Raw genomic sequence first — 19365 nt, 5'->3', positions numbered from 1 at the left:
TTAGATAAGCAAACACCCTGGTCACCAACCTCGGTACAAACAAGACCCTTTGGAAAACATGACTCTCAACTGCTCTGCCATTTTCTGGGCTGGAGACTGATCTTATTTCTGGCAATGCTGAGATGCTGATCTTATTTCTGGCAATTCTTGAGATGCTGAAGCCAATGGTGCCTTATGGCTACCAAAGGGTTGTTTTAAGGTATTATCACACTGCTAAATAATACCTGTCAGCCCAAGAGGTTTTGTATGATGCTAGCCAAGGGAAACAAGGCATTTCCAGTGAAAGGGAGCCCTACCTATGGATCTTAACAACAGGCACGTCCTTCCACATAGCCATTCCTGCAGGCTGGAATCGGGCAGTCTCCACCTGAAAAAGCAGGTGTTTAAAATAATTCCCCCTGGCTTCTTCTTTTATTCCTCTCTCTCCCACTCTCGTCCTTTCCCACCTTCATCATGCCCTTGAGAATAATCCCCAGGAGAAAAAGCGTAGCCTCCTGGGTGCGATACAGCAGCGCGGGGAAGAGGTTTCTCTGCATTTCCCGCTCCGGGAGACTAAAGGGATCCTCCGTTCTGCCTCAGACCTGGGGAGACCGAGCAAACCACTGCCTCCATCCTGCCATCCCTGCAGGTCCGAGATGGCTTAGTGGCTTTTCAATTACAGGGTGTGCCTTCCCGTACCGCTCCTCCCTACGCCTGCCAGAGCGGGACCACATCATTACCATGCAAAGCCCCACGATCTGAACTCTCCAGGGCACAAGTGGATGCTCTCCTGTCAGGATATTCATGTTTTCCTGCTCTGGATGACTAGCTGCTCATTACCACAGGCAGCAGCACTGCAATGCCGGCTTCCCCTGTTCCTGGACAGCCCTCTTCCTGCGCTATGAAAATCAACTCTTGTCAAATTATTACTGCTTCTTTTATTGCCGAGGCGCTACGTCGGAAGAGGTGCAGATGTCAGAAGAGGGTTACAGTCATTATCGCTCTTCAGCCTTTGATTAACATTAAACACCTCTACAAGCTTGATGCCACATCACAGGCTTCCCACGTGACACCACCAAGTCTCCTTCAGTGTGACCAGAGAGGTTTGCAAATAGGTTTTTTTTTAAAAAAAAAAGTACTTTTAGAAAAAGCAACTAGGTAGATCTGCAGAGCTGGGGTCTTGTTAACATCTCCCCAGACCGAGGCACAAATCACGACTCAACAAAACCCAGGTCAGATACCTGTCTGATGTGTTCAGGACCCTGAGCCTTGAACAACAGGGACCTACCCCAACAACCTTGAACTCCAAATGGTCAAACACGATGTGGTTTTTTTCCTCCAGCCTGCATTCACCTTCCCACCTATTCCCTTGGTCCCCAGAGCAAGCACCAGCAGAAATTCCTTTTCATCGGGCACTGACACAGCTCTAGGGAAAAAAAGCCACCCCGTACCTTCAGCCGCTGATGCTCCTCAAGGCTGTACTGCTGCGGTTCCCCTGCAAAAAAAATCTTTCATATTTTTTGGAGCCTCCGACAAGTGCCGTTCAGAGAGCAAGGAGAGCCCGCAGAAAGCTTGCAGCCACCCAAAAAGCAAGACACATATACACACAGCCCCCCCACGAGGGCTGCTACTGAGTAAGGCAACTCATAACCTCCTTGAAGACACCACCTAAGCAGCAGTGAAGCTGTGCTTCACCGCCGGAATAACCCGGTGGGGTCTGGGATGGAAGCGCTGGTTCGGATGGGATGTTGGGGACGCCTTCTCGTCATCTTCAAATCGCCTCCGAGAATTAGCAGGGGGGGTCGTATTGTGGCAGGGCCACCTCCCGCCATCTCCCTGCAAGGCAAGCGCCAAGCAGCGGGCTGGAAACAAGACTCAATGTCCGTACAGCGCTCGTTTTGAGCCGTCGCACTTTACTCCGCGCCGAGGTAGGGAGGCTGTGCACGGGAGTGCTCTTTCGGAGGGTGATCTCTATCTCTGTGGTGAAATGCACATGCCATGAGATGGAGCTGCTGCTCTGTAAAGGTTCCGTATGAAGCTGCAACAGTTTTAGGGGAATTTTTTTTTCCTCTTTCCTGAAGTCAAGGAGCTGGGAGTCACTCACATCAGTCCCGTCCACCCTCGCCAGCGCTCCCGCAGCCTGACACAGCCCTGACAGCCACCTCCTGGGGCCAAGCCCACCCGCTTCCCACGCCAGCCAGCCTGTCTTGCTCTCCGAGACAGGACAAACACATGTTTCCCTTTGTTTTCAGCTCCACGCCTAGTTTTTTCTTTGCATCGTGAAGGGCTGGCTACTCATCTGTGATTCAAAAGAAAGCAATGACTCACTAGACTACAGCGCTTTCCAAGGCAAAAAGTATTTCATGCATTTCGCAGGGACGCCAGCTAGCCCGTGTCATGAAATAACCCCCATTCGTGGCACATGTTCTCCCCATCATCATGTCCTTTGCAAAACCGGAGGGCTGGTGTTTCCACCCTGCACAGGCACCGAGCGCAGAAAGGGGATTTGTGCTTAGATCACGTATTTGCATTGTACGAAGAACGCGAAAGTGCCATCCCCACGTAACTTTGAAAACCTGGCTCGCTCCCCGTTGGCATTCACCCAGCCTTTAATTAAAAGGTAACCAAAATCTAAAGTTTCACTTTTGCCAATAAGCTTGCAGGCGCCGGGGAAGGGGGCTCAAAGGCAGCCCCTCGCCTCCCAACCCCGTGTCCACCGCAGGGGACACCGCCAGCCGTGCCTGGGGCTGCAGCCCCTGCCTCCCCACGAGCACCAGGGCAGGGGGGCTGCGAAGGGGCTTAAAAAAGGGGAGCGGTGCCTTACCTTGCACGAGGAGGCAGTCTCCACCGCAGTAGGGCTGTGTCCTGCATTCCCAGGCCAAAGTGGGACAGAGTCTCTTCGCCCCGGGTTGGGATGGCGTTTCCAATAGCCACGCGAGGTTTCCATGCCCCGTGGCATGTCCCTGCCGCTTGCCTGATCCTGCCTGTTTTCCCCCTTCCAGGAGACTGGAGGCAGCGGGTCACTCAAAGTCGTGCACTTGGGGCTGGTGTGACCGAGTGTGGGACCCCCCTCCGTCTTCGCTGCCAAAGCAAAGAAGGGGAAACCTCACCGAGGTGGTGAAGTTCACGGGAAGTCCTTCAGAGACATTCCAGCCGGCCCTGGATCCAGCCACCAGCAGAAGACGAAGCACCAGGCGTATAAAAAGTGCTGCCCTTAGACCTCCAAATTCTTTCTGGGTTAGCACAAACGTGTCCGTGCACAAACTGCCCCGTGTTTGCTTGTGGAGGGCAATTTGGTGACATTTTCATCGTGTCGCTCAAAGACATTAAAAAAGCGAGTAATTGCAGCTCCCCCCTTACCGTACAAACGCACTGCTGAAAAATTTGGGGGGGTTGTTATTGGACGAATCCATGAACTTCTCAGGGGAAAGTCTGTAATTCTCTGTGCATTATATATTTTAACAATCTTCACTTGGAAGCAGATTTGAATTTCCACTTAAGGCTCTGAAAACCGTCCTATTGAGATACCAGCAGATAAAATCTTCACTCAGGATACCTCTGTGAAAGAGCAGCCTTTCACAGTCGGCAGCATTTTTCGAAGAATGCTCTCAATTTTCATATCTAGATATATCATCTTAGTTGAATAACCATTATTTTGCCTTGAAAAAAAGACACGGAGCCTCTTAAACATCATTCCATTGGAGTCCAGATTTTAATCTGCCGCCTCTAACCACGAAGAGAAAATGCATTGAGAAGGTAACGTAACCTGTTTCAGCCCTCTGGGTTTTTTTGTGATGGTGAAGAGAGGGGTGAGCATCGTCGCAGGTCTTTCTTCCCACCATTTGATCGGGTGCAGCGTGTACGGCCGCAGGTTTTTGTACTCTGCTGTAGGCACGCGTGTGGGTTAAGCTTGATCTTTTTGGGGAGCATTGGTCGTTGGAACCCAAAGCCGGCGAGCTTCTTGAAATCGGTTTTATACGACGAACAGAATTTGCACGAGGGATGGATTGAAAATAAAAGCACAGTGTAAAAAAAAAAAACAAAACCCAAGTTATTAGAGGTATTTTATGAACAAAAATTCTGCGTTTACCCAAATAAAATATTTGTGCTCACTGTCAGTCAGCCATTTTCCCCTACGAGCCAAAATCCTGCTAAATTTCTGCTGCGCGACGGGCGATTTCCATCGCACCAGAAAAACTCCCAACCCGTTGCGGCACTTTATCCGAATCGGTGCCTTTCCACGAGTATATTCGAAGGAGACTTTTTCCTTTGCAGGTTGAGGGGAGCGAATGGGTTGCAACGCCTAGGGTTTTCTACACTCAACGGGGAAAAAATTAATAAAGAGAGCTTTGAAACAGAGCAGGCTGCTGCATCGCCTCCCCGCGCAGAGCCGTGCCTGTAATGGCTGTGCGTCGCGCAGCGCTTGGAGGGGAGCGCCCCTTTAACCTCCTATAGATTTAAATTTAATTTCCGAAATACACACGGCGCAATGACGGACCGCGGCGATCGCCCGCTTGCTCTGCGTAAGATGCTGCGCTGCGTTGCTTCGCCGTACAGCTATTTTGCTGAATTGCAGCCATATTTCTGTCAGTACAAGTGATGGTCTATATGAGGGATTAATCTGACACCAGACAGTGATTCTTAATCCTTCAGTATATCATAATCTATTTACTTTGCATGCTAAGAGGATTTCAGCTTAAAAATATAGAGGAAGTGATACCAGAAATGTACATAATATCCCCGATGCTGTTTCCTAAAATCGCAGTTTTTCATTAAAAAAAAAAAATCCTCTCATGGCTTTCTTGGAAAAGTCCTGTCTGTCCTGGAAAAAAGAGTGCTGAATAGGGATTTAACTGGAACTGGGCATATGTCTCCCTTTAGGCTTCAGCCCTCTGACCATTTTCACCCTCCTCCCTTTTTGTGCTCGGCCGTACGACATGAAAGAAGAGCTCTCCCGTGTAGCAGGTTCCTCGGCTGGGAGTTACACCGGCAGATTTTTATTGACAAATTCCAAACAGGTTTGGAACCAACGTGGGATTTTATGGGCAGTAATTGCTACCCAACGTGCATGAATTAGCAGCGACTGGCTAACGTAGAGGTCAGCACAGGGAAAACCACAAACGGTCAGGTGCAATGGCTCCTTACTCAGCCGTAATCATCTGTTTTCTTTGCGCCCTGCCAGAAGGGCTGTCTACAAAATAACTGTAATAAGCCGTGTTAGTGGGTACGTCTCCTGGAACTTATAATGTCAGAATTTATGATTATAATTTTTAAATAATTTAAGTCATGCTTGGCTGTAATGCTTTGTGTCGCTGAAGCATGTCCTGCACCCGAAACGGCTGTCGGCCCCCCCGAGCCGGCAGCAACCTCTGCACGGCCGGGTACGGCCGAGGGCGTTCACATCGTCACCCGTCACGACTCCCCACCCCGAACGGCGGGTTTGAAAGCAAAGCTTTGCAAGAGGGGGCTCTGCTCGCAGCAAATACCCTGATAACAGCAAATAGACCACAAATTATTTCAAGCCCGTGATGCACCAAGCGTAAAAAAATATTGACAGCCCAAGCTGAGTACTCGTCTTCCCCTCTGCCCCTCTTTCCCCCCCCCAAATCCTGGCCCTTGACTTACAGGCAGGAAAGCACCACGTGCCTTTGGAGCGGGCGATCGCATGCGGAGGCAGCTGCCGGCGCTCGGGCGAGAGGCCGGGGCTTCGCCAGTATCCCGGCGTCTCGGCACCGACCCCTGGGCCGCTGGTCTGTTCGGTGCGGCACCCTGATCCGGCAGCAAACGCTATTTAAGAATAAATAGTACTAATCGTAGCCATGCACCCGGCAGCCTTCTCGCTCGAGACGTGAGGCACCGAGTCACCCAGGCGGCTGTTTCACAACCGGGCCGCCCAAAAAAAGCCCCGTGATCCCGCCGGTGCCTGCTCCCGGAGCCGGGCACCAGGCAGCGAGCGTGCGGCTTTACCTGCCGAGACTTGCGCTCGGGGCGGCAGCGCTTGTTCGAGCCTCGGGGAAGCCGACGGTGGGAGACGGTTGCGCCGCTGCCCAAGCCCCAGTGGTGCAGAGGTGCTGCTAGCAAGATGGGGGGGATGCTGGGGCCACCCCCCAAACCCAGGCATGACCCTCCCCGGACCACACTCGCCCGCCAACGGGCACAGGTTACATCTTGCCCACGCTGCTGGCACTGACCCATGGATGGCAGAGGGAGGACAAGGCCTGACCACACCTGGCTTACCGGCAGGCAATGCGCTGGTTAGTCACCGCGCCGTTTTTCCAGGGGATTGCTACCTGATACGGGAAAAAAAAAAAAAAAATAAAAAAAATGCAATTTTAGTTGTTTTCCAGCAAACTGGCTATTCCCGCTTGAGTTGAGCTCATCAACCTTCGAAGAAACTGCAGGGCTGGGAGAAACGCAGCAAAAATATTTAAAAAAATAAAAAAATGAAGATGGGCATTGAGGGCAAAGCCATTATTTGATGTGATCTGGAACAGGTCTCTCCTCTGCGCCCCCCGCCGCCGGCTGGGCTCAGCCACCGGCCCCGCTGCCGTGCTCCCGCTCTGCACCAGTGGGACAGGAAAATGCCCAAACTGTGGTGTGGGGGATGCTGGAGAAGCCCCCCCGGGCTGCAGCGCCGGGCGCTGCTGGGTGCCCAAATAGGGGTGGGGGGGCGGCTTCCCCTGGGAGTGTGCGGGAACCCCTCGGAGACCCAAACCCCGAAGCAGATCCTGGACCCAGCTGTACGGTGGGATGGTGGATGATGAGGTTTAGGACCACGTCACCAAAACCAAGCGAGCAAAAGTCAGGCTCCCCTCCCAGCTGCGTCTCTCAGCCGCGCTGATTTACTAAGTTACAACGAAACGCGACGTTTAGAGAATCTCAGACTCATTTAGGTTGGAAAAGGCCTTTAAGATCATCGAGTCCAACCGTAAACCTAACCCTGCTAAGTCCCACTAAGCCATGTCCTGAAGCGCCACAGCTTTTAAGATGAAGTGTGTGTAATTTTTGTTTAAAGAAGGCAAAATGTATGTGTGTGGTGGGGGGTGTTATATACCTGCTGGCTCTTGTCTCCCAGGTCCTCCCTAAATCTGGGCAGACAGCTTCGGTTCACTTTGTGCCCAGCACAGATTTATTTTTTTATTTCTTTTTCCAGCTCCAGGAAGGCTGCGATAACTTTTTCCCTTTAAAAGAAGAGCTCGGGGATGCATAGGCTGGTGGCACCCGGTCCCCGCACGCGTGGTCCTCCCTCAAACTGCCTGTACAGCCCCCCCCGCCTTTGGAGCGCCGAGTGCCTCGCTAGCGCTTGCAGAAGCAAGCAATTATTTTCTGTGTATAGATATACATAAAAAAAAATACTTAAATAGATGTATGTATGTATGTGCACTGAAGGAGACAACAAGGAAAATAACCGTTTAAAGAAAAAAATCCCCTAAAACCGACTTGGCTGCACCCGTTCCCTCCCATCGCTCCCTGCCGCGGCGTGGGAGCCCCCCACCTCGGGGCTGTGCGGTGGCCGTGACCCTGGAAGGATGGATGGGGCTTGTGCCGGCGGCACCTGGGGCTGACCCCGCTGGTTTTCCCGGCAGCCAGCTCCGTTGGCACCCCACTGGGATGCTGAGGGTCAGTGGGGGGGGTACAGGGTGGGTGCAAACCAACCCCAAAGTGGCTGTCCGGAGCACACCGGTGCCTCGATATCTCTCGCCCCCCATGGTCCCCGCTGCCTGGGGTCCCCAGGGATGGGGCACAGGGCATGGCCCCAGAGCTCCCGGCTGCAGCCGGCACTTGCTGCCAGACCACAGCGAGGAGGATGGGAATTTGGGGATGCCCCCCCGCCCCACCAGTGCATCAATGGCCCAAGCAAGGCAGCATTGGCCCCAGTGGTCCCATCGGCCCCGGTCCCCTGGGAATGGGAACGGCACCGGCACCAGCAGGCAACCTCCAACAACCGTGGGGAAGGTCTGGGAAAAAAAAAGAGGGGGCGATTGTCATGAGAAATAATTCACACACACCGCCGCTTCCCCGGCTGGATCGCAGCCGGCAGCGGCTGAGGATGGAAACGCCGCGAGTCGGGGCTGGAATCACGGGTGCCGAGCATCCCTCCCTCCACCTGGGGAGCAGAGGTCTGTCTGCGTGGCTGTGCGTCCCAGCGGCCCTCGCACCCCACCGCCACCCCCTGCCCGTGGGTCCCCATTTTGTGGGGCTGCCCCACCAGCTGGGTTTTTGCTGTTTCAGCCAGCGTTCGCCCATCCCGTGGGTCCCGTCGGCATCGCGGTGCAGCAATAAATCGGTAACCAATTAACAGTGTCAATTAACATAAAAGCGGGTTCCCAGCCCACACCCGCAGAGGCAGCGGTGGGTCCCCCCTCCAGAGCACTTGCAAACTCATCACACACACCACCACCCCCATCCTGCTGGGACCCACCGGGAAGCATTGCCCAGCGCCTCGATCCCGGAGGGAAGTTTCCTGGGGAAGAGGAGGCAGAGGGGAGGAAGGAGGACAGGACACCACCGCGTTGATTAGTTTGGATTTTATTGGGGTGGGGGGGGAAGGAAGGCGGGGGGTTTGCCTTACAGTTGAAGGGGTAAGTGTGGGGTTACGGCATCAAAAATCACACGTACACTGTCCCTCTCCCCCTACGGGGCAAAGCTGCGGGAAAGCACGGGCCTGGGGTGGGTAAGGCAGCCGGCGGCAGCCCAGACCCGCGAAAACGCACCAACCGACAGAAGGGGCTAAAAAAAAAATAAAAAAAAATAACCAAACCAAAAAACCACATCCCCAAAAGTCGTGCCCCCCCCAGCCCCAAAGCAGAGCTTTCCCCTGCAACCCTCCCCCAAAAAAATAAACCAAAACTTTTTTTTTTTTTTTTTACACTGCTTTTTTTCCTTTCCTTTTTATTTTTTTTTTTTTCCCCCCCAAAAGTTTTGGTTTTTTTGGTCTGCAGGTTGCGGATCAGCCGGGCAGCCCTTCCCTCCCCCTTTGCCTCCCCTCGGGGTACCCCCCTGGGCTGCCGCCAACCCCCCCAGCCCCAGGACGGCGCGGCCGAGCTCGTACGGAGGCCTCGAGGATGGACGGAGGACGCGAAACAGGGAAAGATTCATTTTTAGGGCAGAAAATTAAAATTAAAAAAAAAAAAAAGAGCGAATTTTTTTTTCCTTTTTTAAAGTTCTGTTCCGTGTTAGACTCTAGATAAACGCCAACCCGACAGCATCAACTAAAAATAATCACGGTCACTGGAACGGACCTAATATTTACATCGATCCCGCCGCTCCCAGCGGCAAGAGGCTGTACAGGACCGGCGAGCCGGGGGCTCCCGCACCCGGGGAGGGGGTGAGGGTCCCCGCATGAAGTTGGGGAGGCACCGGCAGGGCAGGAGCCAGCCTGCGCCTCTGCCCGGGGGCAGCAGGGGAGACGCTAGGCTTTTTATTGTAATTTCTTTTTTTTTTTTTAAACTCCTCTTCTGTTGCGTTTAAAAAAATAATAATTATAATAAACCCGCTGGAGGGGCGCAGGAAGCAAATAAATATCAGTCAGTAGAGATGGGGGTGGCAGGACCGCCCCCCCGGGGCATCGCCACTGCTAACGAAGAGGGGAGAAGAGGAAGAGGAGGAGGAGGAGGAAGAGCCGGAGCCAGAGTCCTGCCCGGGAGGCAGCGGGGAGACCCGGGGGGTCCGTGGGGTCTTGGGGGGACGGTGGTCGGCCCCTCACAAGACCTGGAAGCGCCACGACGCCTGGTCCTTGTAGTCGAGGCAGTCGGGGGAGTTGAAGTTGAGCTTCCAGGAGGCAGCGGCGGCGGGCTCCTTGTAGTCCAGGCAGTCGGAGGAATTGAAGGGCAGAGCGGTGCCGCCGTAACCCTGATGGTGGTGGTGATGGTGATGATGGTGGTGGTGGCCCGAGCTCTGGCTCAGCGGGTGGTGGTGGTGGTGGCCGGGCACCGAGGAGGGCCCCATGGGGCTGAGCTGGTGGGGATGGTGGTGGGAGTGCATGGGCGCCAGGTAGGAGCTGCAATCCACACCCCCGAAATAGGACGAGGAAGGCGGCGCGGGGTAACCCTGCCCGTACCCCCCGCCTTGGCCGTAGGAGACGGAGTAGCTGGCGGAGGCGGCAGCGGCGGCGGGGCCGGCTCGTTGCATGCAGGACGCGGCGGCCGGCGGCAAGGGCTCGGGCACCGTCACCCCCGCCGGTGCCGCACCGGGAGAGATGGAAGCCGGGCTCCAGATGGATGATGCCGGGGTGCTGAGAGATGCCGGGGCGCCGGCCGGAGCCGATGAGGCCGAGCTGGAGGAGGAAGAAGAGGCCGAGCTGGAAGCCGCTGCCGGCGGCGTGAACTGCCCGCTGCTCTCCGAACCCGAGCTCTCACGAGCCGGCGAGGATTTCTTCTTGGCCGGACGGCTCTTGGCCCCGCCGCCGCTCTGCTGCTGCTGCCGGCACTTGGCACGGCGGTTCTTGAACCAGACCTGGGGAGAGAAAATGGGGTGCAGGGGGCATGAGCATCGGGGCGAGGAGGGGCGGCGGGGAGAGCGGGGGGCCCCGTGGGCCCCCCGCTCTCCCCGCCGCCCCTCCTCGCCCCGGGAGTACCCAACCAGCCTCACCCCAGCACCAGTTCCACCAGCACCCACACCCAGCCATTAGCACCGCACACCCCCGCACCCCGAATAAAAAAAAACCTGCCCCGCCTGGCACCCGGGTCACCCCGCATCCCGCCCCAAGCAAGGATGCCCGGGGCCAGCGGCTGGGGTGTCTCGGCTTGCGCGTGTCCCCGACGCGGTGACAAAATACGGTTTTGGGGGACGGATCCTGCGCGGGGTGCTGCCTGCGTACCCCACCCCACCGGGCATCATCATCCAAGGAGCAGTGCCGGAGGGAGCACCCCGGCAAAGCGCTCGGGTAGTGGGGCTGCTACGCCCCGGGGGCAGGCGGAGGGGGACAGAAAAATATTAATAAAAACACAATTAATAAAAGAGGATAAAAAAGAAACATTAAAGCCCCCCCTTTGCCTGGATGCCCCCACGGCGGGACAGACAAGTGGCTGGGAGCCCACACGCACCCCAGCCCCGAGGAAACGGGGACGAGCGTGGATGGAGAGCCGGGTCCGAGCTGTGCCAGCCGAGCCGGGGTGCCCCCGCAGCCCCCCAGCAGTGCGGGATCCCCCCCCCGGCCCCACGCAGGTATCCGGTACCTGGACTCGGGATTCGGGTAGGTTAATCTTCAGGGCGACCTCCTCCCGCATGAAGATGTCGGGGTAGCGGGTCTTGGCGAAGAGTGCCTCCAGCACGTCCAGCTGCGAGCGGGTGAAGGTGGTACGCTCCCGCCGCTGCTTCCGTGGGGTGGCTGGGGGTGAGCACCGCCACGCCGGTCACGCCAGGTCCCCACGCACCTCCCGCACCCCACCACCCCACCCCGGGTATGGCGGGACCCCCAGCACCCCCCGGGGCAGGGGACCGAGGAGCACCCCGTGCTCTGATCCCGAAGAGCGGCGGTGCTTCCCACGCACCCCAGCCCCACGGCAGCCGGGCAGTGGGCCTGATCCTGTCCCGCCGCGGGCAGGGCGAGCGGCACGGGGCTGGGGAAGGGTCAGGCCCGGCCCCGGTGGGGGCAATGGAGAGATTTCGTTGTGTCGAAATAAATCTACTTTTTTTTTAAAAAAAGCTTTTCTATCCTTAAAAATCCCCGCGTGAACGAAGAACCCCGGGGACGGGGGGAAATTCAGCTGGAACCGGCGCTGTCCCCCCCCACCCCGCTCTCCCCGGTCAGGGGTGTGGGCAAAGGGGGGCACCCACCCCACAGCCCACCCCAAACCGTACGGCCCCATGGGCTCCTCCAAACCCACCCGGGACGGAGCTTTTCCCCCTCCGCTTACCCCCGGGTGGGTTTGGAGGAGCCCGTGGGGTGGGTGGGCGATGGCGGGGAGGGGGCCGCGGCGCGGGGCACTCACCCGGGTACCCCACGGAGGGGTGCAGCAGGTCCATGGTGGGGCCCGTCAGCCCCAGCCCGTTCATGCCGTAAGGGGGCTGTTTAAGGTAAGACATCATGCTAAAAGCCGGGCGGGTTTCCTCCAAAGTCCCGCAGGAAAAAAAAAAATAAAATAAAAAAAAAAATTTAAATCAAATGTATGGGGTTGGGAGGGGGAAAAAAAAAAAAAGCCCCAACAAAAAGAACCCCCAGGGAAAAAAAACCAAACCAAACCCCAAACGAGAGGCAAAAAATTAAAAGTCAACAACAATTCAAAAACGGAGCACAAAATCGGTGTAAAAGGAGTTTTTTTCGTTCCGTCCCGCCGTCACCGCCGCGAGGTCCTGAAGCGATCGCAGGCGAAGGGAGGGGGGAAAGGAAAAAAAAAAAAAAGGGGGGGAGAAAATAAAAAAGAAAAAAAAAAGAAGGAAAAAAAAATTAAAACGACAACGAGGATGGGGGAAACAAAACGGCGGATTTCTTCCCCGCGCAGAGGCGAGGCCGGAGCGCCTGGGGAGAGAGCGGAGAGAGGCGGTGAGCGCTCCGGCCGCCCCGAGTCCTGCCGAGGGGCGCCCGCTAATCCCCGGGTTTCCGATGATGATGATGATGAAGATGATGATGATGATGATGGTGATGATTTTATTTTGAACGAAGGCGAGTTGCGCGCAAGTGCCGAGAGGCAACAGTGCCCGGCGATGGGGAGAGATAAAGCAATTATTTAAAAAGATAATTGGATTAGGAATCAAAAGGAGGGACCAGAGGAGGGAAGTATAATTAATTTAAAAGCGAACAGACGGGGACGTTTTAATTAGAAAGGGGTAAGAGTTGAACGGGGGAAAAGGAAAGGGGAGAGCGCGGGCACCGGCGGCCCGGCCCGGGGCTGGGGGGGCTCCGGCAGAGCCGGGGGGGACCCGCGGGACCCGCGGCCACCGGCTCGGAGGCAGCGGCGGGGCTGGGGGGGGGGGAAGCGGCAGATAAGCGCGGAGGGGAGGAAGGGGCGGAGAGACCCCGGGCGGCCCCGCCGAGCCCCGGGGGCGGCCCCCGCTGCCGGGACCCGAACACCCCCCCCCCCCCCCGGGGCGGCATCGCGGGCACCCCGGCCCAGGGGGTGGGAAGGTTTGGGTGGGGGCGAGGGGCACCCCCCGGTTGCCCGGGGCCGGGCGGCAGCGGCGGGACTCGGCCTTGCGTAACTTTGCCGGGGAGCGCGGCGGAGCGGGACGGTCCCGGGCGGCGAGAGGGGGGGAACGGGGGGAAATAAAGGGGGGAAAGGAAAAGAAAAAAAAAAAAAAAAAAAGGCAGGGAGAACGCGGAAAATCCCGGGGCAGCCCCGGCCCGGCCGCGCCCACCCCCCGCACACGCACCCCGGGCGCGGGTGCCGGTGCCCGCTCCGTCCCGCCGCCGCCCGCCCCGTCGGGGAAGCGCGGTGCCCGCCCGTCCGCCCGCTCGCCTCACCTGCGCGGCCACCTGCGGAGCGCCCTCCGCGGCGGGGGCTTGCGCGCAGGGCGGAGCGGGCGGGGGGCGCGGAGGGGGCGGGCGGGGCTGGGGAGGGGGGCGGGGGGGGGGGTCAGGCAGGTGAGAGGCGGGCTGGGGAGGGGGGGGGGGGGGCTGGGGTTGGGGGTGTCCGAAGCCGAGCCGCGCACCCCCAACTTGTCGGGGCGCCCCGCGTTACCTTGCCGGCGGCCCGCGCTGTCGGGGCGATGGAGCCGCGGCCCTGATGAGGATTGATCACCTACCCCCGGCCCTACCCTTGTATGTGCGCGCAAAGCATCTGCGTAACCAGCCCGGCGCCAATCCCCGGCCGCTCCCCGCCTGACTGACAGCCGCCCGGGCAATGGCAGCGCAGGGCGCCGGCTCCCTCCGCGCCCCCCCCCCCCCCCCCGCGCCGCTCCGCGCCGCTCCGCGCTCCCCCGTGCACCCACCGCCGACGCGCCCGGCCCGTCGGGTCCGGCGGAGAGCTGCCCGGCGGAGTAAGGGGGTGGAGCGGATGGGCGCGCGCGGGGCCCCGCGCAACCTCCGCGGAGGGGATGGGGGGGAGGGGGGGGGTAAGGAATCCTTAGCGAAGTTGTGCGGGGGGAGCCGCTCCGCGCCCGCGCAGCTCTGCCCCTTCCTCCGGGCAGCCCCCTGCGCCGCTCCGCGCAGGTTCGAGGGGACCGCAAAAAAGTTTCGGCCGCCGCCTGCGCCGGCGCGGAGGGCGCTGCTGGAGGGGGGGGGCGGTGTGGGGAGCGGGGGGGGCCGAGGGGGGCCGGGGGGAGCGGGGTCCGGGCCCCCCCCCGCCGTCTGGAGGCTCGCCCAAACTTTGAGCTGTAAAATCATAATAAAAAGCAGCGGCCGCACCTTTCCCCGCGTGTCCTGAACTCGGGGGCTGCTCCGCGCCGCGGGGGGCGGGCGGGGTGGGGGGGGGGGGAATGGGACCCATCGCTCCGCGCCGCTCCGCGCAGCCCAACTCGTTGGCCGCAGCGGCGGCGAAAAGCGGAGCGGTGGGGTCGGGGCGCGGAGCGGTGGGGTCGGGGCGCGGAGCGGGGCGGTGTGGCCGCGCAGGCGGCGGAGCGGCCCCGCGCTCTCCCGCGGGCTGCGGTGCGCGGCTGTCGCCGGGGTCCCCAAATCGGGTCCCTCTAATTGGGGCCGGAGCTGAAAGCGAGCTAATGCGCCGAGGCGCGGCCGCGGCCGGGCTTTCCTCCCCCCCCCCCCCCCCCCCCCTTTTTATTTTATTTTTCCCTTCTTTCCCCCTCTTGTTCCCGGCGAGGAGGGAACGGTGTGGCCCGGGCGGGAGGGAGGCGATGGCCCGGGGGGGTGGAGAGGAGCCCCCTCGCTCGCCCACCGAAGTGCGGGGCGCGGGCACTGCTCCCCGCGACAAAGGCGCCGCGGCCCATTCACAAAAAGCACAGGGAGGAGGAGGAGGGAGGAGGAAGGAGTTGGGGGGGGCAGTTCCCCCCCATCCAAACCCCCCCCCCCGTTTTGCCCCCGTCCCGCCGGGGCAGTTCCCGGGCCGGGCTGCGTGTCACACCCCCCCCCTACACTCCCCCCCCGATTCCGCCGCCTTCCCATCGCTTCGCCCCGCCGGGGCAGCCCCGCTCCCGGCGGGCAGCAGCCGCCCCCCCGGGGGTGCTCCCCCCCCGGGGGGTATCTGTGCCCACCCCCCCCAACCACGGCCGTTGCCCAATCCCCCATTGCGGGCGCCTCCCCGCAGGCTCGGCCGGGGGCTGCGGGCAGGGCGGGCGCGGGGCTGGCCGCCCCCCCGGGGTGACGGTCCCGGACCCCCCCCCGGCCCCGACCCCCCCCTCCCTCCCGCCGCCGGACGGAGCCTGCGCCCTCCCCGCTGCGCCCAGGTAAGGTCGGCGGGCGGGCGGGGGTCGGGCTGCGCGGCCCCCCGGTCCCGGCGGCGGGGCGGCGGGGGGGGGCCCTTACGGCCGGTTCCCGGGCCGGGCGGGGGGACACGCAGACACTTCTTTTTCCCGCAACCCGGGGACCGAGTTACTTTTTTTCGTAGGGGAAGAGAGAGAGAAGCACCGGCCCCCCCCGGGGCGGGGTGGGGATGCCCGCCCGCCCCCCCGGGGCAGCCCCGGGCTTGGGGCTCAGCGGCTCCCGCCGGCCGGGCGCGCTTTGCCGCCCTCTCCCCCCGCCCTCCCCGCCCCGAGCCTCCGCGGCCGCGGAGCCCTCGGACCGTGTGTGTCCCCCCCCGGGCTTTGGGGAGAGGGGCACCGCCCCTGCCCGCCCGACGGCGGGGCGCTCCCCGCGTCCCCCCCCGGCTCCGCGCGGGGCCAAGCGCCGCGGAGGGCAGCGGGGCGGCCCCCGGTCCCCCGGTCCCGGGCCCCGGCGGCCGCTCGCTCCCGACCGGGCGCTTCCCTCCTCCGCGGGGCTTTTTTTATTTTTCGGTGGGAGCGAGTGGCACTTGCACCCGGAGCCGTCGGCGATGGGGGCAGCTCCGGCGGTGGGATGGGGGGGTCCCTCCCCTCTCCTCCCTTTCCTCCCTCCCCTCCCTCCCGGGACGGCAGCCGCGTCCCCGCGCGGTCCCGGCTCCCTCCGGCCCCGCCGCCCGCTCAGCTCCCCCGCGGGTGCGCTCCTTCCGCGGCCGCCTCCGAGCCTGTGGCCGCGCATCCCCCCGGGCGGGCGGCATCGGCCCCGCGGGGAAAAGTTTCGCCTCCTCCTCCCCGCTTTGGGTTTTATTAAAAACGAACGAAAAACTTCCCCTTCCCCCCCCCCCCCCCCCCCCCCCGCGGTGGGTTTCGTTGCGGTGGCGGAGCGGCGGCGGCCGGAGCGGCCCGGGGCGGCGGAGCCCCGCTGCCCCCCGCGGGGTCGGGCCCTTCCCGGTCCCCGGGCCCCCTCCCCGGAGGGAGGGAGGGAGGGATGGGGGGAGTCTCCCAGGTACAGAGGAGAGCGGCAGTACGGTAAGAAAGATTCGGCTTTTATTGAAAATTTTATATATGACTCGGCATTGTAATAAATAAACGAGACGAGCTCCACGAAGGGACGATGCGAGCGCGGGACACGCGTGGGGGCACACGGACGGGGCGGGGCGGGGGGGGGGGGGCCGCGGCGCGGGCGCAATAAATAACGCGGAGCGGCGGCGGGGCCCGGGGGGGGGCCCGGGATGCGGCGGAGGGGCGGGGGGAAGAGCCGCGCTGCCCCGGGCCGGGCTCTGCTCTCCCCCCGGGCAGCCCCGGGTACCCCCGGGGGGCTCAGCCCCGCTCCCGGGGAACCGTAGAACTGCTGGAAGAAAACACTGGTACATACGGCACATTTTTAATGGTAACTGGGGTGGACCTGGCCTAACGATAAGATGTAGGGAGCTTATGAAGTGTTACATACGGCAGGACTAGATGAAACCATTCCCAATGATTTATTATTATTATTATTTTTTTTCCCTTATATCCCCCCCCCTAATCCTATTACGACAAAAACGTATTTCTTTATTTCAAATCTCAGCCCTCCTCCAGCTACAGGGACCGGGACAGACCTGCTCCTTCCGCCCGTCCCCGGCTTCGCCCGCCCGCCGGGGCTCCCGCCGATCGCTCCCGCGCCTCCGGCCCACCGGGGGACCGCGGCACAGGGCGAGGGCGCCTGGACGGGAACCAAAAAGCAACGGAGCGGGGCCGGCGCAGCCTAGATCTGCCTTAAGAAAATGGAAAAAAGTTTAAAATTTTTTTTTTTTTTCCAAAACAGCTTTTTTTTGTTTGTTCCCCCCCCCCCCCCTTTCCCAGTCTCATATCGGCGTTTTAAAAACGTTAAGAAAGAGCCGCGCTGTGATTCCGCCGCCGCTGCGGGAAGGCCGCTCACTGGAGGACGCATTTCTCTTCTTTCTTGGCCATCTTGCCTTTGTTTTGCTCGAGGGTCCTCTCCAAATGCTCGTCCTCTTCCTCGGCCCTGCGGAGAGAGAGGCGGCGCGGTGAGGGGCTGCGCGGGATGCGCGCCCGCGCTGAGCGCCCCCCCCCGCACCCCGCGCTTCCCCTCCCGCGGACTTGGCCCAAACTTTCCGCGGGGGCCGTGGCGGGGACCACCCCCCCCCGCTTCCCCCCCGCCCGACTCACTGCTTCTCCTGGGCGTCCAGGTCCCTGACCAGCGCGTCCCGTTTGTTAACGAGAATAACGAGTTCGTCCAGCAAAAGCTGCTCTCGCCTCTTCTGCGCCTCCGTCTTCTGCCAGTCTGCCGGGGGGGAACCCAAACAACACCGGCGCTCAGGACAGGCGTCCGCCGGGGCGCAGCCCGCCGCGCCGGGACGCGGGGCCGCTGCGGTGGGGAGCCCGGTCCCGCACAGCCCGGCCCCGCACGGCCCGGCACGGCACGGCCCGGTCCCGCACAGCCCGGCCCCGCACAGCCCGGCACGGCACGGCACGGCACAGCCCGGCCCCGCACGGCCCGGCACGGCACAGCCCGGTCCCGCACAGCCCGGCCCCGCACGGCCCGGCACGGCACAGCCCGGTCCCGCACAGCCCGGCCCGGCCCGGCCCGGCCCGGCCCGGCCCAGCCCGGTCCCGCACAGCCCGGCACGGCACGGCACAGCCCGGTCCCGCACAGCCCGGCACAGCCCCGCACAGCCTGGTCCCGCACAGCCCGGTCCCGCACAGCCCGGCACGGCACAGCCCGGTCCCGCACGGCACGGCACGGCCCCGCACAGCCCCGCACAGCTCCGCACAGTCCCGCACAGTCCCGCGGAGCGCTGCACCCCCCTCCCCAGCGGGAGCTACCGCGGGGAGAAGCGCAGCCCTCCGGCCTTCCCCCCTCCTGGCCCGGGGCGCGGGGGGGAGCTCAGCAGCGACTTTGGGGTCGTTTCGGGTTTGTTTGCCTTTTTTTTATTCTTCTTCTGCCTTTTCCCGGAGGGGCACCGGCACCCCCCGCCCCCCCTCCGCGGAGGAAGCCCCTCTCCCTCCCCCTCGCTAATTCCTCAGCGGGAGGAACCTCACACTGGGCACCATATGCCTCGCAGTAACTTTAAAAGCAGGTACCAGTTAATTAGCATCCCCCCCCCCCCCCCCCCCCCAGGCCTGGAAGCACAACCACACCGAAGGCCGCGCCGGGCCGGGCCGCCGCGCTGTCCCCCCCCCCCCCCCCCCCCCGGCCCCGCAGCCCCCCCGGGGCCGCCCCGCAGGCTCCGGCCCTGCAGCCGCAGCGCGGGGGCTTGTCGCCGTCAGTCAGGGCCCGGCCTTCCCCGCCTCCCTCATTAAGAAGGTAAACAATGAGGAGCAGGAGCCGCAGATGCCGGGGGAGATAGGCGGGCGAGGAGCGGGAGGCAGCGCGGCCTCAGGAGGAGGAACGGCGGCCGCGGCCCGGCGCCCCCCCCCCCCCCCCCGCGCTGCCCTCCGCGCTCCTCCTCTCCCTCCTCCGCGCTGCCCGGCTTTCCCCCCGCGCTCTCCGCCGTCAGAGCTCCCCGAGGCCGGTGCTCATTCAGATAACCCGAACAATGCCCACCGCCGTTACCATGCGGATCTTCACGGCCCCCGCAAGAATGCGGTGGTTCAAATCCCCCTGACCCCCCTCCAAAGCCGCATTTATTCCGGACGGCGAACCGCTCAGGCGGCCTGTGAAAGCCAGCGGTGCTGGAGGGAACTCAGCCTTCTACCTACGAATTAAAAATGAGAGGCAGCACGGTGCAGCAGAGGCTGGGAGGGCGGCGGGAAGGCGGCAGGCCTGCCTCACCGCTGCGCCCTCGCCCTCCGCCCGGGCCCACAGGCCCACGGGTGGCGGGGCCCGCGGGCGCAGGGAAAGCCCGCGCCGGGGCGTGTGCGCAGCCACGCTCGGGAGAGGCCGCCGCGCACGGCGGAGGCTCGCGGGCCGGGAGGGACTCGGTGCAGCCGCACCACAGCCCTTCCCGCAGCGTCGGCCTGGCAGGGCACTGCCGAAACTTCCCGGCAGATTTTCTCTTTTGCTCCTTCTTCTCCTTTCCCCTTTCCCTTTTTCCTTCTTCCTTTTCCTTTACCTTTTTCCTTTTCCATTTTCCTTTT

At 61.7% G+C, this 19365-nt stretch overlaps 3 protein-coding genes across 11 annotated transcripts in view; 1 reads left to right on the top strand and 2 right to left on the bottom strand.

Annotated features, from left to right (window-relative positions):
• WDPCP (WD repeat containing planar cell polarity effector) overlaps window positions 1-3032 on the top strand; it is a 107781-nt gene extending 104749 nt beyond the window's left edge. The window contains exon 17 of the mRNA XM_059828600.1: window positions 2982-3032. Within this exon, the coding sequence (XP_059684583.1) occupies window positions 2982-3032 (51 nt within the window). The remainder of the gene's footprint in view (window positions 1-2981) is intronic.
• Window positions 3033-9681: 6649 nt separating this feature from the next.
• OTX1 (orthodenticle homeobox 1) lies at window positions 9682-12009 on the bottom strand. Of its 2 annotated transcripts, none has more exons than XM_059828575.1 (3): window positions 11912-12009; window positions 11157-11331; window positions 9682-10434 (listed from the first exon to the last, which is right to left on the bottom strand). In XM_059828575.1, exons 1-3 carry the CDS (start codon window positions 12007-12009, stop codon window positions 9682-9684), a joined length of 1026 nt encoding a protein of 341 aa, XP_059684558.1. The 2 variants fall into 2 exon arrangements, with proteins under 2 accessions (XP_059684558.1, XP_059684559.1); XM_059828576.1 differs by having other exon boundaries at window positions 11157-11308; window positions 11913-12009.
• Window positions 12010-17141: 5132 nt separating this feature from the next.
• Window positions 17142-19365, bottom strand: part of EHBP1 (EH domain binding protein 1) — a 234136-nt gene continuing 231912 nt past the window's right edge. For all 8 annotated transcript variants that reach the window (XM_059828420.1, XM_059828424.1, XM_059828421.1 and 5 more), the window contains 2 exons: window positions 17455-17569; window positions 17142-17290 (listed from right to left, as the gene is read on the bottom strand). In XM_059828420.1, coding sequence (XP_059684403.1) covers window positions 17200-17290; window positions 17455-17569 — 206 coding nt within the window. In that variant the 3' untranslated portion in view covers window positions 17142-17199. The remainder of the gene's footprint in view (window positions 17291-17454; window positions 17570-19365) is intronic.

The sequence above is a fragment of the Gavia stellata genome, chromosome 23 (assembly GCF_030936135.1).
Source record: "Gavia stellata isolate bGavSte3 chromosome 23, bGavSte3.hap2, whole genome shotgun sequence".
Classification (NCBI taxonomy): domain Eukaryota; kingdom Metazoa; phylum Chordata; class Aves; order Gaviiformes; family Gaviidae; genus Gavia; species Gavia stellata.
This window is presented reverse-complemented; position numbering and strand designations above follow the sequence as displayed.

What these genes read in the sequence shown, in the direction of transcription:
- OTX1 (XM_059828575.1), bottom strand. Translation starts at nt 12,009, where the DNA reads ATGATGTCTTACCTTAAACAGCCCCCTTACGGCATGAACGGGCTGGGG. An exon ending in CCCTCCGTGGGGTACCCGGG is followed by an intron (nt 11,332 to 11,911) that starts TGAGTGCCCCGC and finishes CCTGGCGTGACC; the next exon opens with GGCGTGGCGGTGCTCACCCC. An exon ending in TACCCGAATCCCGAGTCCAG is followed by an intron (nt 10,435 to 11,156) that starts GTACCGGATACC and finishes TTCTCTCCCCAG; the next exon opens with GTCTGGTTCAAGAACCGCCG.